Source organism: Gouania willdenowi, chromosome 6 (genome assembly GCF_900634775.1).
Source record: "Gouania willdenowi chromosome 6, fGouWil2.1, whole genome shotgun sequence".
Lineage (NCBI taxonomy): Eukaryota > Metazoa > Chordata > Actinopteri > Blenniiformes > Gobiesocidae > Gouania > Gouania willdenowi.
Window position 1 is genome coordinate 56,915,845 of NC_041049.1, and position 17,198 is coordinate 56,933,042.

Below are 17,198 nucleotides of genomic sequence, written 5' to 3' on the forward strand. Positions count from 1 at the left end.
TTTGCTGCAGCCACACTTATAACTTACAACTGAATTTATACTACTGGGTTCATATTTACAGAAAATGTCTACATTTCATGACAAAAAAAATACAATTTTTGGGGAATCAATTGTATTAAATATGTAGGAATCACATGAATATTTTCTACATTTAAAGTCTGTCCTTGGTGTATGTTGTAGAAAGCTTAAAATAATTAACACATTAAATGCCTTCTGCAGTACCTGGTAAAGCATTTGTTTGGCCCTTTTAGGTTCATTATTATCAATCACATACATTCAATTAAGACTTACATTCTGCATAAGTCATAGTATAAAGGGAAAAAAATCAGACCCTAAAGCAGTGTTTCTCAAATGGGGGTATGTGTACCCCTAGGAGTACGCAAAGGCACTACAGGGGGTACTTGAGAGAGAGAAAGAGTAGAAAATTAACAAATAAAGTGTCAGTCCAGGAATGAGATGACAGGAAATTATAAAAAAAAAACTATATATCTATTCAGGAGCCACTAAATCAGTGTTTTTCAAACTTGGGGTCGGAACCCCATGCAGGGTCGACTGCAGTTTAAATAGCGTTGCCTGAAATTACTGAAAAATTATTTTTCTAATTAAAACAACACACAATCTTTAAAAAATGTATTTCTAAACTTTCACTTTATGAAATATAAATCTATTAAAATAAAATTCAGAAAAAATAATATCTGAGCTCAAAAATTCTCCTTGGGGTCGCCAGAAATTCTTGAAAATGTGTGTTATCACATGTTCATTCCATCGTTACGCTCTATAGTTGTTTTTAAATAGTTTTCTAAGCAAAATGTTGTAGTCAGACAAAGGGAGTAATTGAATTCAGAAATAAGAGAAAAGAAAAGTTTCTAAAGAAAAGAATGGACTCTGACATAATTTGGTTCCGCTGGAGATTTCTTCCAATAAAAAAAGAGGGAGTTTTTTCTTCCCTCTGTGGCTAAATGCTTGTTTATGTGGATCTTTCTTTTTTATTATGGTAAAATAGATGACTTTGTTGTAATTTTTATATAAATAACATTGAATTGAATTGAATACTTTAAGTGAAGCTAAAATCCTGCACAAAATTCAAGTATGGCTGATTTGTTTGTTGTTGGGGAGTGAAGGTGTCGCTGAGCAGGTGAGAACACCAAACAGTGCCGTATTACACCCACTGTTCCTTTGTCTCTTTAAACAGGCTATCCAACGAGTGTGTGTTTGACTGCTCATCCATCCTGTATCCACACGACCATGTTACATAACACCGCTACACCTGCATCCTCAATATCACCCTAACAATGGCAATGGTGGGGTATGTGTGTGTGTGTGTGTGTGTGTGTGTGTGGGGCCAACGCAGCCATGCAGGCAATCCACTTTTTCACGCATATGACCCTAACCTAAATACTACTTCACCTGCTTCATAGTATTAAATTAAGCATGCATAGTTCCAAAGGCATGTAGACATTAGTGTGCACATGTATGTAAAACATGTTTACACTAACACTTCCCAGGGGAGCGACTAATCGAGATGTGAGTATGGGATGGTAGAGTGGCTCCCACACAGGATCCAATGACAAGCTTCGGTCCACACACACACGCACACACAAGCTCATCCAGAATGCACAGACTGCTTTTTTTTGTTCACTTCTGGCAGGCTGCTGAGTCACATATGTTCTATGCTCTAACATGGAAAATGTATGGATGGATGGATTTGTTTTGTTTTGGGGGTTATTTCAGATGTGTTCACAGTACACATGTTTTTATACGCAAGTTTAACTTCACACACGCACCATTACACAACCACATATTCACATGGGCACAGTCACACACACACACCTAGACTGGAATAAAAAATATTTCAATACAGTGCACACCCACGCTTATCTTAGCTGAAGGCAGGCTACAGGAAGTTAGGATGGCGGTCCATCAAAGCACTAATATACAGAAACAGGCTCACACAGGTTCACTTTTACCAGTTCTTGAATAGGAACTACTTTAATCCTTCTGAAATAAGATTCAATCCATTTGAAATTTATATTTAAACTACAAAAACTAATGTTGTTGATCAGTTCTTAGCCCAAATACATTGAATACCTGGAGATTTTCTCATTTTCTCGGTTTTTCAGGAAATGTTTATCTCCTGACTGTCAACTGCCAGTCTTCCTCAGATGTGAATGCAGACTGGCAGGAAATAAAATTTCATGAAAAACCTTGTGTGAATAAACAAAACTGTAACATATATTTTAAAGAAAAAAGAACTTGCTGGAATTCTTTTCTCAGTTATGACAATAGCGGACAATTTGTTTTACAATTGTTTACAGAATAACGATGCTATTGCTGCTAGCAAGGCAATAAGCAAAAGACAAATTGCAGTTTTAATTTGTTGTATTCAGAGTAGTGTAGTAACAGTTTCAATGACAAAATGCGTTACTTTATAATTTTTTATTTTTTTTTTTAACTTTCAATAAGATTTCAGACTTTTGATTGCTTTTGCTTGCTGATGTTACATCCTGCATGAGGACAGTGACAGAAAATGGAAAAGTAATTTCATGCTGGACGCGCCGGGGCCTGGAGCAGACTGACGGTGCCAATCAGTGACAGCTTAGCTCATCCTTCCTCGGCACATCATCACACCCACACACATGGGGAACTAATGGATATTTCACACTTAAGTCGCATGAATATTCAAACTTGTCAAATGTATTAAAGAAAAGTAAAACACGTACGAGACTGTAGCTGTTGAAAGTTTTGATCTTTGCGTATTTTGGCAACACGCAGGCAGATGAAAAGTGTGTAAGTTACTGAACAGGAAGCTACTGGTCTATTTTGGGCTGTGGTTTCCCAACTCCACCCTGCTGTAAAACCCTAGTATGGAAAAGAAAACACAATAGGAAGGAACAACGCTTTCTATCTCTCTCGTGCAATCAGCCATCCAATAAACCCATTACAAAGACCGTAAACAGATTAGTGCAACCCACTTCCCACTGCTGATGACAAAGAGCATGACATGAAACAATAATTGCAATCTATTAGCAGTGCTTCTCTTTGGGTGGGACACTACTGACAAATAAACATGTAAAAAGTAAGTACAATAAAATGAATATTTATTACATGTAATCAAAAATAAGCAGATAAATACCAGTTAACTAGATGTTGTTGGTGTTTTACACACGGAGGGGTGGATTCACTAAGATCTGAAATAAAGGGTGGTAATCCAGTTGCTTCCCTAAATCCTTTAGTGGTGCAGTTTCCTCATCTGCTGCGTGGAATTCACTGAGATTGCAGCAATCATTAGTGCACGAGCAGAACTGGTGCAGACCGCCCTTATTTAAATGAGCGTTTTGCTTGTTTAATGTTGAGACGTCACAAGCACACTGACATTTAAGGAAGCAGATGGACTTCTCTGTCTGCTGCACAAACATTTAATAATGTAGAAAACTAAATAAACAAATAAAAAAGTTTTTTTTTTTTTTTTTTTTTTAAACAACAACTTTAAAACCTAATGATATTTTTTCCCCCTCATTTAATGTGGGTGCTCCGTCAGGTCCTGTAACTTTGCTCTGATCAGTGCATGCAAAACAGGCAGATTAGGACAGACACAGTCCTATTGCTCTGCCATTGATCTCAGTTCATACAGCAACACAGTCTGTAAATCAGTTTGCATTCTTTGAAGATGAACTACTGACCATCATCGAGCGCAGCTCTCAGCAGCGCTGTGTCACGCATAAATTACGCTTCTGATCTGCTGACTCTGGCCTGACATCAACACGACACGAGTGAACCTGAAGCGATATCAATCCATGGCGTGTCTGCACCTGCTTCTCAGTTGTACTATTTTTCCGTACTAAAGCAATCACCACAAACAGTGCCAGATTTCATGAATCGCATTGCATCCCCTGCATTAATTTTATTTGCATTTCCTCCTCCCATATTTTTACTCCCCCTGGGAGATCCGCCGACTATGCATATTCATTGGAGGGAACCGCGCTAAATGGAATGAGGGCACATTCTGACGCGCTCCTGAGTGATGGGTCCTGATTCCCTGGGCTTTGTACTCCTTATTAGCGCGTGGAGTGACGTTTGCACACGTTTTAATACCACTAAACCTTTTGTGAATCTGTCCCTGAGTGTACAAAAGAGTGAGTGAAAAACTAGTTTTAGGTGCATTTAACACAAATTAGTCAAACAATAAAACTAGTGCTCCTGTCAGACCTCCAAGGTGGCTGAGTATCGCCTCTATCAGTGACTTGTCGAACAATTAAAAGAAATTATGAAAACAAAATTGCATACAGTATATTATTAGCATGGATTACAGTCTGGGTTGATAATATTTAAAAAATATATGGAAAATGTTGTTGAAAATGTTGAAATATTCTAAAAACAAAAGTAGGATGATCTTTATTTGTAAGATTGAACAAACCATAAACGGATTGAAAAAACAAGGTTTACCTTCGCGTTTTTTTGTTTTGTTTTTTTGAACCTTACATTTAAATAGGCCTATTTTTATTTTCTTTAGTGAAACCTAATGTAGAAATTTATCTGGCAGATGTTGAACTTGAAGCTGTAATGATTGTTATCGGTATCCACAAACAGAGTTGTGTTTGTTATCCTGAGGCATTCATGCGCGTCTTTCCTAAAGGAAGCTGTGAGTATTGGCATTATTCAGTTTTGATCCTACTATACATCAAGGTGACAGCAACACAGAGACTTTCTAATCTGGATAAGACGTGAAATAGTTCATAGGTTTAGGCAGAGACGAAGAGCGATGGCGAGGTCGACTTACTGTCTACACTCTATTCAGAAGCATATTACATAGAGCTTTAAAACTAGAGCTCGTTTAGTGCAAATCATTGAAATGTCATGCAGCACATTCACTTCTGTATTGGAGAGAGTCATTATTTAGTCCCAGTCAAAGAACATTTCATAACTGCTTTAAATCAACGTTTGAGGATACAAATCTATACTTTGTGTTTGTTTTTCTCTGATTAAAACTTATTAATTTAATGTTTAGCTTTTATTGCCTTGACGTTGCTTCTGTTGTGAAATTTCAGAAAAAGAATAAAGAAAGAAAGATGTATTATGTATGTTTGTGTATATGTATATATGTTTGAAGTCTATATTTCTTTTTTAATTTTCAACTGATATTTCGTTCAATGTTTTCATTTGTCTTTTGATATTATTTTTGCGTACTTTGTTTATATATAATTTTTTCCTCATATATCAAAGTTTAACTGTGCATTTTAAGTGTTTATTTGTTAGCCCTTATTCTAAGGGGTGGAGCCTATTATACAAGCCCGTTCGGCTTCGCTCCCTCCATGCACCTTTAATGTTGTTTTTTTTTATGTGTGCTAAATGAATAAATAAATTAAATGAAAGTGAAAGAAATGTTCCTGTTTTTTCCCATCTTACCTGACAAAAGCAGTTCTGGATTCACGTCGATGCGCTGTGGAAGGCTGAGGATTGGACACGCTGTGGGAGAAGGAAGGAGGAAGGGTCGTAGAACGCAGCGATGGCGGCAGAACAGAGGAAGAAGGCGGGGACTTGGTCAGTGGGCTCTTGGTGTTTCGTAGAAGACGGAGGGACTTGACTCTGACTTGTTGGGCAATGCTGTGGTTGCCACGGCGATGGGCCACCTTCCCAACAGATTCTCCAACTGGGCTCATCATCTGCTCTGGCCTGGAATGAAAACAAACATCGCTCTAAAATGCAATCATTATCATAACTTTAAAGAGTAACAAAACCCTGCTTTCTCCTGACCTGCCATTAGAAGGGAAATTTAAAAAATGCCTTGATTATGGGCGGGGCTCCCGCAGCAATTAAGACGTGCCCAGTTTATACTATAAAATCTCCAATGAACAATCTATGCTATGCTAGCTAGCTACTCATTACTCAATATACCTCTATTCACGCTTCTCTCAATCCAACCTACCCACCACAGACTGTAGAGCCCACAGGTGCAAGTTTTTATAAAAGGGGCGGGGCTATCAGTGCCTGTTTGTGATGCAAGATGATCCCAAAACATCACATGATCTTGTTCTCAGCTAATAGCAAAAAATAATTGTAATAGTCAGGTTTCAACCCATAGACGGCAGTCACTCTGATATTTTATAAGTATTATATTTGGACAGCTATGTCTTTTTTTGAGTTGAAATCACTGGACATTTCATTGTAAACACAAACTTGAATGTAGAAGAGAGAGAAAAGACAAGCCACGCCCCCATGCTATGAGGGTTATTTTGCGCAAAAATAGTTTCTGTCAGCGCTGAAGATGGAAGAAACTGGCTAAAAATGAGCCTTTTTAAGCCAATAAGTGAAGCTAAGTCTGAGGTAAAGGTTGTTTCTGTGGAAATTGCAGAGGAGAGCAGCAGTAGCAGTTAGCTTAGTGACTAGCAGCACCTGTCCTGCACCTATCCAGTCGACATGAGGACGACTCTTGGCTTATGGAAGACAAGGCAGGCCTCGGCTGTTAAATATGTTAAAAAAATTGCGAGGATACAGATCTCCATGGCTGTTTTTTTTGTTGGCTATTTTGACAAATAAAAGGTAAGCATGCATTTTATTTTATTTTATTTTCTGCTCTGCTGCAGATTCATTAGATGAATTGTGGCCTTATGTTTTGAATGTAAAAGTCAGAAAATATTTTGTATTTGTAGGTTTAATAGTTTTGTGAACTTTGTGGCTAAATTAGCAATGATCTTGCGCTGTTCTTGTTGCTGAAACACAGCAGATTTTAACAGTCAGAGATGGATGCTCTGCAGCGGACGATTGTCTGTGCTTCTTTAACGCCGATTGGCTGTTTGTGTTCACATGATATTATTGGCCCATTTAGTTAGCAAAAGGCACTTTAAAAAATGTATTCCGTTACATTTTTGTCTCTCTCTTAGTGCTGGAACAACACCCGGTGTTTGCTCCAGGACCTGATGATTTACATATTAAGCACTGTTTATACCCAAATACTAGGGATATAACGATTAATCGTAAGGCAGTTAAAAATCGATTCATAGGTATCACGATTGATATCGATCTTCTGAAAATTGAATCGCAGTACTTTTTTTAACCAGCAGTGTAGGCGGCGGGCGGAGTCTGCTAATACTTTCTTTCTGGCTGCCTTCTACTCTTAAATATGTTAATAAATGATTCCTTGCCCCTTCAGCACCGAAAGAATATCTGCAATATTACATGAATATCTGTAAAAGTCACGTTATTCTATTAGCTCTGTCTGCTAGCATAGCATCTCTTCTTCACTGCTCGATTAGCTGCATGCCAACCGACCACTGGATTACCAGCGCCCTCTGCTGGTCCAAACAAATATCTGACGTAAATACAGGGCAATGACTTTTTTTTTTTTTTTTAAAGTCCAATCGTTAAGGCACAAAATACATTTTCAGTTGCACTTTTAAAAAGAAAAAGAACTATTATGCAGTTTTGCATAGTTTATTATAGAACCAGAATTTAAATTAATAAGCTTCTTCTTCATTTGTATTATCCCTTTATTTATTTAATTCAAGATTTATTTTTAGTTAAATTGCATTATTTTGAATAGTTTATCAAGGGATTCTTTTGACAATGAAAAATAAAAGGAAAATAGTACAGTATTTTCCCCCCAAAAAAATAAAGGAATATTTTTCAATCATCATTTGTCTACAGTCTCATTTTGTAAAATAAATCGTGAGAGAATCGTATCATAAACCCAGTATCGTGAATCGAATCGTATCGGGAGTTGAGTGAATCGTTACATCCCTACCAAATACATTTGTATTCAGCAGAAAAAAGTGGTTTTGGGGTTTAGTTACTCTTTAACAAACATACACCAATACTGTAGCATCCTTTAAAAATTCTACAAAAATCAATCTTAGTACAGTAATTGATGTAAATCGGCACATATTGAGATAATTAGCAAAATAATCTGAAATGTTCAAATCAATAAATAAATAAGTGCATTGGTGTCTTTTTTCTTCCCTTTGATGTTGGTACAAATCTGTTTTCAGTTTACTGTGAAGTGCGTCTTGTTGCCATGTGCTTGCACTTGCACAAAAACACCTGCACAGTGGCTCATTAGAGAAGAGGAGAAAGACAAAGTGAAACATTTGTGCTGTAGCAAATATGCAATGTATGTTATACTGCCTTTGTCTCGACTTCACACTGTAAACCATGGGTGTGAAACTGGTAAAGGTAAAAACGGTTCCCAACTATAAAGACACAACTTTGTTATGTTAAAATCTGCGATTCCTCCCTTTATCAACACAATTAAGTGCAAAAAGATATTAGTAAATGGTCACATGTATTACCCTATTTTTAAAAAAATACACATCATACAAACAGATTTTTCTGCAACAAGAGGTGTAGTTTAATAATAGTGTGCCTCTGTTACTGGAGTGCAATATAACTCATGAAGCAGTGATAGGCCAAGACTATAGTCACAGGCACTAGCACTTGGAATTTAAACAATATTTGACTTGAGGATATGAATCCATGAGTGTATTGCATCACTTTTGTAAAACCTAACTCTGAAGACAGGTTAAGCACTTTTTCCACCCTAAATTAACCTGACATCTGGCTTTTGTGAGACTACTGCAGGAAGTCTATAAAAGACACTTTTTTTTATATTTAAATTAGATTCTGCATTAAATTCAAACAGTGGATCTCCAACTTTTTCTGTTTTTCTGCTTACACCCCCCACACCCAACAAAATTTCACCTAAAAGATCATTTTTTTTAACTTTATTGAAAAACCTTATGAAAAAGTAACTATGCTTCTTCAAAACATAAAATGTGAAATCTTTTATTTTCCTCTGTGTATGTGTGTCAATATATACTTTAATGCTTCAACACATAAGAAATTCTTGCTTAGTAACATTCAGTTCTGAAGTAAATTGTCTCATTTGTCTACAAAAATATAGTATCTTGATACAGCAATAAAAATGTCTTTCGTCTTAAGCCATAAAGCACTTCAGACAGATTTTAGGTCCTGACCTAAAGATTTAAAGCATCATTTGCTAAACAGTCATTGTATAGAGAGCGTACAACCTGCTGAGACAGGTAGAAGAGCATGAGGGAATTCACACAGCACTCCCACTATTGTTCAAATGCACCACTCGTCATCTCCACTCTTGCTGCTTATACCAGTTTCCTCACAAATTCTACATGTCTGACGATAATTTCCAGCAGATTCCTCCAAGACAAAGACGCAGAGTCTGTCCGGATGCTTGGAAGACAATGCTCTGACACAGATATGTCACATGGTCATGGTATAACGTCAAGTGACCGTGGTATTTAAGTAGTGTGACCTTAGGTTAACTCAGGCCATCATTTCCTGAACTTTGGCCCCTCTGATGTTCGACCCACTCAGTTAAGTCAGATGTGATGTACGCTCCCGGCAAAAAGCTTCTCTTTGATGTTTGCTGTGAAAAATTCCTGAACCGTTTTGTTCGGCTTAAGATTTTATTTCTCAAAAATCTGATACAGTACCAATAAATGTGCCTATTTTACCTTTGTTGGTGTGAACCTGTGTGTCGCCTGTTTAGTTAGTTTTATTGCTTAATACTAAATGCTTGATGACTTGCATGATATCGCTGTACACAGTTTCAATGTTATATACAGGGGCGTCTCACCCGTGGGGGATGCGACACTGCACTTTCATCAAAACAAAAATTCATGTTGAAAACATATTGGTCCAGTTAGATTTATTGAATGGTGATCAAGCCAATCACAGTCAGCCATTTCATGAAGCCGCAGTTCATATAGTTAACAGTCAAGAGTGGCAACAAAAATTTGACAAAAAAGAAGAAACAGGCACATGTAATGGCAAAAGGTATAGCTTCAATGAGCAAAATGTAACAAACAATAGTGAAAAAGGGCAAAAACGTGGAACAAAAAGAAGCAAAATGTAGGGAGAAAAGGAAACAAGCAGTGACGTGCCATCAGGGTAGGCAAGGTAGGCAGTGCCTACCCAAGGGTGAATTGATATTTTGATTATTTCATTATAATTTTTTATTTTTTTATTTTTTTAGATTATAAATTATTTATTTTTCCATTACCAATAGCCTACAGTACCTGTAAGTTTGAAAGTGTCCGCATTTTGTGTGTTTCATAGCCCAAATTACTAAACAGCGCTATTTCGTGGAACAGCTGCACAGTCTTTTTTTTTTCACTCTGCTGTAAGGCAGAGGGAGGCCACGCCCCCTCCCAAAGGCACGTCGCTCTTCTGCCTCCGTTCCCATTGCTCGATTTTACGTGTTTGCGCATGCGCAGTTAGGTCCCCAATATGATATCCATTTACGCGTAAAGGCAGCGTAGAGAGCTGCCTGTGCACGTAACTACACAATGCTAAATGCTATACCTAAGTTCACAGCACATTAGTGAATAAATGACACGTGACTGCTGCTGCTACGTTCTCTAGCTAGTGGGCGGGATAACGCTACAGTCAGGATGACAGCGCTAGAGATGATAGATAAACTTTGTTTTGAGGAAAAACGACAGCTTTTAAAAGATGGAGACCAACACCTGAGCTACCAGAGCTTCAGCAAAAGTAAAGTCAGAACATTGTTGGTACTTTTCACAGTGAATGGTACAAAAAGAAGGATTGGCTTTCTGGATGCTCCTCACTGAGGCTGTTCTAAGTTGTCATTTTCTGTGTTTCCAACACAAACAACAGATGTGCTGTCGTGTCATGAAATATATCTTGTTGGGAGAGAATGGAGGATATATTAAATAATTGTTTATGTTTCTTTAATGGTGTTTATGATGTTGATTTTGTTAGATGGCTAAACGCTTGTTCATGTGGATCTTATTGGGTTTTTTCTTTCTTATTATGAATTTTATATTTTGATAAGCGCATTGAGATGACTTTGTTGGAAAATGCTTTACACAAATAAAATTTATTTGAATTCAATAAACACTTGACAGCAGAAACATATGAAATTGTCATTGGTGGTCTCGATTTGCAACGTGCCTACCCAGCCCTAGAGGTCACGGCACGTCACTGGAAACAAGTGTTAATTATTGGGCAAAAGGTAGCTTATTTGGATGAAAAGTGGCAAAAAATAGTTAAAGAATCGACAAAAATTGGATCAAAGTGTCAAAAAAAAGCTAAAATCTGAAAAAAAACAAAACAAAAAGCGGCAAAAATGGGAAAAGGAAGTTGCAAAATGGCCAAAGAAAAAGGTAAAAACGGGTTAAAAAGTTTCACCCTTTTAAGGTTTTATGAGGGAATAATAATTCAAATTAAAACATAAAGAGCCGTATGTTGAGTATCACTGACTTGATAACAGCTTTATCATGGTTTTAGTAAATAAATTTAATAAAGTAAATTGGGAGTCAACGATTGCCCTACTCTTAGAACATCCTCACTCTTAAAAATCGCTGCCTGAAGGAGAGAACAGCAGTACATTGTGTCTGAGTCGTGTTGCACAATGAGCCAAGTTTTAGTCAACTGTAAAACAAAACAAGTTAAAAATTAATATTCTGAAGAAGATGCCAGCAGACAAGGAAAAATGGATCAAACCTAAATTATGCAAAACTCTGCAGTGTGTTTAAACTGCAGGGGATTTTTTTTTTTTCCACTGCTTTTGTCCCAGATCGTCTCCCTCCAGCATGATATGATTAACTTTGCCAACCATTTGCAAGAATTCATTAAAGTAAATGTTGTCAATATAAAAGCCAAAACATATTTAAATCTAAATAATTTGATAAAGGAACTCTAACAATGCCTGGATTATATCAAAGTGTGTTAGACTCCTGAAAAAGAACAAGTTTTAAGTATTGTTTATATATTTTTTTTTTTTCAAAAAAATGTAAAAATATAAATAAAAAATATATATCTTGTATACTTAAAAAATAGCAATGCCTTGGATATGTATAGTTCTTTTAATTCACAAAAGTCAAAGTGCGAAAAACAATCAAAACATTAGTTCCTAGGACCAAAGCCATTCTGGTGGAAGTAAGCTAAATCTGTAGCCACCTCATACAGCTGCGCTGAAGCATTTGATCAATATCTGCCACTACTAAAGTAATATGATGATATTTAAATGTATACAATTTAATCAAAAGTGCATTTTATGTGTGTTTCCCTAGGGCTCTTATCTTATCTATAAATATAATAATAATAATACATATTTATTTATGTTTTTCTTTAAGTGTTTTTAAAGAACTCAAAGACACTTTACAGTTCAAACAATTACACACAAGTAAAAAAAGTAACTAAAAACAAAGGTAAATACAGAAAACACCGAACAATTACAAGTTCAAAGCTTAAAAAAATAAATTAAAAAAAGCTTCCTTTAAAATATTATGTTTTTAAAAGGTGATATTATGATAATGTGAAGAAGAATTGTTGCTTTTAAAGTGTAATTTTAGACTACTGACTACATTTTGGACTGAGTAGGTGGAGTAGTGGTAGGAAGATTAAGAACAACTTTTGATTAAAATTTCATAGATAAACTTTAGTTTACATATTTTCCAGGGTGAAAAGTTTTCTTTGGATTGCAATATTTTTGCCCAGGTTAATAATTTAATATAACAATACAAAGGAACTTGAATCAAGGAAATTAATCAAGGTTCAAATCGTAACCAAAATTGTTATCAGAAAACATTATAATTTAATGTACAGTAGTCCTTCGCTATAACGCGGTTCACCTTTCGCAGATTTTTTTTTACAGTGCAATTTTTGATGCATTTTTTTTTTACAGCGTATGAACCTGCATTGTGTTCTGCGTCCTGAGTGGCTAATGCTGTGTACACACACACCGCCCACCAGCGACACATCCAACTGGGTGAGTTTCACTGCCTGCTGAAGCAAGGAGCTGCGCTCCTTTTTCTCCTCTCATAAACATAAACCACCAGTGAAAAAAGCTGGTGTGGTTAGCAGCTAATGCTATCCTAGCTCAGTGCTACAGATAGAACTTTTATCTGCTACAACCACCTAATCGCTGATTCTCTTCCACGCCAAATCCTTCCTAGTCCGGTCCCGGTTATAAAGGCCATGTCATACAGCTCCAGGTGGTCACACACAGCTTCTACTCCATGGTTGAATGGGTGAACAGACCGGTGTCCGTGTTGACGGCCTGATGTCATCGTCAACAAAGACTCTGAATGCACTCGGCATCAATGTCTGATCGCTAGCAGTGTGACTCTGAAATGCAGTATGTTTGAAAACAGGTTTGTGGTTTTAAATCTACGAAGGATTGAACTTTGAGTGTTTAAACAAGAGAGAAATGTTCATTCCTGTCTGAGAAAAGTGTATAAAGTGTGTGGTGAGAGGTTTTACAGCCTTAAAACATGTATAATAATTGTAAAAAATAAAGCTGACTACTTTGCGGATTTCGCCTACTGCGGGTTATTTTTAGAATGTAACCCCCGCGATAAACGAGGGACTACTGTATACTGTATGTAAATAGTAGAAAAAAGTCTGTCATCCACCTGGCTTGCTCGGCATAATGGCTGTTCTGTTTAAACTCAGTTCAAACAAATTGAGTTGTCAACACCTGACAGAAACAATTGTTCAGTTCCATCCTCGATAGCTAAATTTCCCCAGTTACAATAATCCCTTCGGTGACCCCTGATGACCTCTGGTGACCTGCTGTCTGGTTAAAACAACTCAAACCACTTGACACAAAGCCCAAAGTTGTGAGGAATGACAAGTATGCTCAAAACAGGCAGACAAACACACGCATGCATAGATGGAGGGTGCACTGTACCGAACACACACACCACTAACACCCCAGTGACAGATTTCTGTTACAGGTATTGTGCCTGTCACTGGGGGAAAAAGACACATTGCAATGAAAGGATTAGAGGAGCATTGTGACATTCTGAATGGTGCTGGAAAAAGCGGCTCGTTTTATTACGGAGAGGTAAGAGATGCAGTCATCGAGGAATAGGAGGAGCTTGCAAATGTAAACAAGAGTAAAGGGACTTGAACAATCAGGACATTACAATATGAGCTTTAAAAAGGTTTACTTTGAGCCTGCATGTGGGTTTGTCCACAAATTGCAGGAATTTACACTAGTAGGTCCCATGAATGTGTGCTAGAGGAAGTTCACAGCCATTGTAAATAAATAACCATTGGCAATGAACCCTAGCAGTGCAGGTATGTCATGTTTGGCTTTGGATGTTTAAACTAGACTCACCTTTCAGCGTTTGCACTGCCCGCTGCTGCTCCCACAGCGACAGTAGTGTCGTCAACGCTGCTGATGTCCACTGCTGGCACATGGGCTCCAATTCTCTGCTTGCTCCGTCTCCTTGATTTCCTCTTGGAATGGAAAAGAATAATGTGATTTTCAGAACTGATTCCTATCTGAACACCTGAAAGATAATTAAGGCCTTCATCAAAGTAAGCTGTGTTTAAAGCTCCCATTCATGTCCATGTGGAACAGTAAAGCAATACGTTTTAATCTAGTATGGGCAATATTTTCATTTGGGGCATGTTGAAAATCATGGCATTTAAAGGTTGCAGTAGCTTACTGTTAGCAATGCTGTATGACCAGCATAGCAGCAGTGCTGAATTCTTCCAAATTTGTGTTTAACGTGGTGTTGAATGATGAAGGTCTTTCCACTTCGTTACCTATTTGTGGTAACGGAGTGGAAAGGACAACATGGAAGTTGGTCACAGCTATCACACACTGAAGTACAACTCAATGGTTGCAGTTGTAATACCTAATGTCCTTCATTGCCTTTATAAAAATGTACATCAAAAATTCGTTCTCAGGTTTCCATGGATACAGCTGATGATAACGTAGTGGAAAGGAAAAAGGAAAAGTGCTGACAATTGTCAATCGAACCTGCATTACAAAAAAAATAGCGGAACAAGAAAGCCAGAAATGTTCTGTTTATTAATTTTTCCTGAAACCAATATGTTAAAAACAGCATTTATTCCCAAATGTGCCCCTAATAAGAATTTTGCCCATATAGACTTAGCATGTTATTTTTCTACATAAGATCAGTAAGCCTTCAGAAAACTATTGGAGGAAAATTAACCAACATTTCCTGTAAAAAACATCAATTTTGTGTTAGTAAAATCAACACATTTTAAGCAAACACAGTGCTCGTAATTTTTTATTATTGTTATTATTTCTTGCAAATGTTTTGCAATTTCTGGTTGGTAAACACTTGTTGAAAGTAAAACGTTACGTTGAAACATCTTTGTCTTCATATTTGTTTTAGGTAATCTTCCACTCACTCCATTTACAAATCCTGCCTTAAATGTTCCTAATGTTCAAGCCACTCATCAAAAATCAAACACAATAAATTAATTAATATACGGAACTCTTTTTCACCCAAAGTGCCCTATCCTGTGACACTCTTTATTAAAATTTACCCGAGCCTCTGTGACTGAAGCTAAGGTCTTGCTCCTGGACAATCGTTCAGCTGCAGGGCTCTTCTGAATAGACGTCCTCTCTGTTCCTGTTTGTGAGTTGGTTCCTTCTGCCTGCTGACGACCCATGGGCTCCAAAAAGTATCTCTGTGCCAGGTGAATCACCCGCTTCAGGACACTTTTAGCCCCTGGAAAACAACACAACAGTCAATATATGAGATACAAAAACAGATGACATTCGTAATACATTTCCTTTCATGTAAGATGACTTCATTTAAAAAGCCTGTTTCTTTCCTATCAGGCAAGAATGTGGGATCAAAACAGTGCTGAGGTGCATAACATTGAAGAGAAGATGTGGAGGGTACAGTAGGTACCGTATGTCAGAGAAGCATACTAAGTTGTCATGACAAATCCGTGTATCATTTGTTTTTCATTATGTAACAAAAACATGGAAAAAAGAAAAAAAAGACTCATTATTTGATATTTGTTTCCAAAACCAAAATGAAAAAACGGAAAATGCCTTGTTTTTCAAATTCAAGCTCTTTTGCTTCCGTACAGAAAATGAAAAACGGAAAATAAACACCATTATCCGTTTTCTCCATTATCGATTTGCCAAAGTACGTGACCCGGAAGTGTACTCTCATCCGACGCAAACGGCTATGCTAACGGCAGTTCGGCATGAGAAGATCGCTGCTTCCAACTGTGCATCCAAAACGTGTCCTTTTTGCTTTAGCTGGTGTTGGGCACAGAACCTCCTCACGGACATTTCGGAGGATTTAGAGACTCCTAAGTGTGGCAGAGCTAAAGATATCTAGGAATGTGTAACGCTTCACTTCCGGGTCACGTACTTTGGCAAATCGGTAATGGAGAAAACGAATAAATGTGTTCGTTTTCCGTTTTTCGTTTTCTGTACCGAAGCAAAAGAGCTTGAATTTGAAAAACAAGGCGTTTTCTGTTATTTCATTTTGGTTTTGGAAACAAATATCAAAAAACGAGTGTTTTTCATGTTTTTGTTACATAATGAAAAACAAATGAAAGAATGATGCACGGATTAAGACACACCAGGCCTAACTCTACTTACACATTTTTGTGTATATCCATTTTGTGTGTGAATGTGTCCTTGTTTTACACAAATGAATGTTATCAGTGACTCTCCATGTTTACTCAGGCGGTAGAATCTACCCGCTTCGACAAGCTGTGAACACAAAGACGTGCAACCGTGCATGCAAATACAGACACTGGTGCTATATCATGTTGGAAGGCCAGAGATGCAAACACATTGATTATTTCTACAACCTTATATACAGGTATATACTGTATATAAATGAATATATATACAGTATGTATTTTAGAGGGGAAATAACAAAGCAGTACTAATGAAAAATTCCTTCCGCAAAAACATATGAAACATTAATTTAAAACAACAGCTTTTAGAGACTTCTTCTTCACTATATTTCACTCGGTGTCAAGTTCTGTGCCCACTATGTAGACAAAGACCAAGGCTGTGTTCTAAATTGCATTCTAACACACTACACATAGTAAGTTTGATGTCAAAATGAGTATGTAGTGTGTTCACATTAGATAATATAGAAAGATTGAGTAGAAATACAAGGATGTATACTATATCGGGACATTTTTGAAGTGTGCACAAAGGGTACACGAGTCATACTCAACCGCCCCATGATGCATTGCGAGCGGAATGTCAAATTGTCCTGTGGCCAGCTTCAAGCTGGGTCAAACATCCCCTTTTCAAAACAAAAGCATCTCTTCTAGTCTTCCATTCTTTTTTAACACTTTTGTAAACAGAGCTCTTGTTTTGAAGTTAACCAGAAGTTTTGTCAGTAGTACAATGGAGAGTCTCTGAAAATCTCTGAAATGTCGGCATGAAATGTGTT

General features: G+C 37.2%; 1 protein-coding gene across 1 annotated transcript in view; it reads right to left on the reverse strand.

Annotated features, from left to right (window-relative positions):
* Nucleotides 1–17,198, reverse strand: part of LOC114465647 (USP6 N-terminal-like protein) — a 69,833-nt gene that overhangs the window by 12,914 nt on the left and 39,721 nt on the right. Inside the window, exons 12-14 of the mRNA XM_028450797.1 lie at nucleotides 15,307–15,491; nucleotides 14,120–14,241; nucleotides 5,404–5,670 (exon numbers count right to left, since the gene is read on the reverse strand). Coding sequence (XP_028306598.1) covers nucleotides 5,404–5,670; nucleotides 14,120–14,241; nucleotides 15,307–15,491 — 574 coding nt within the window. The remainder of the gene's footprint in view (nucleotides 1–5,403; nucleotides 5,671–14,119; nucleotides 14,242–15,306; nucleotides 15,492–17,198) is intronic.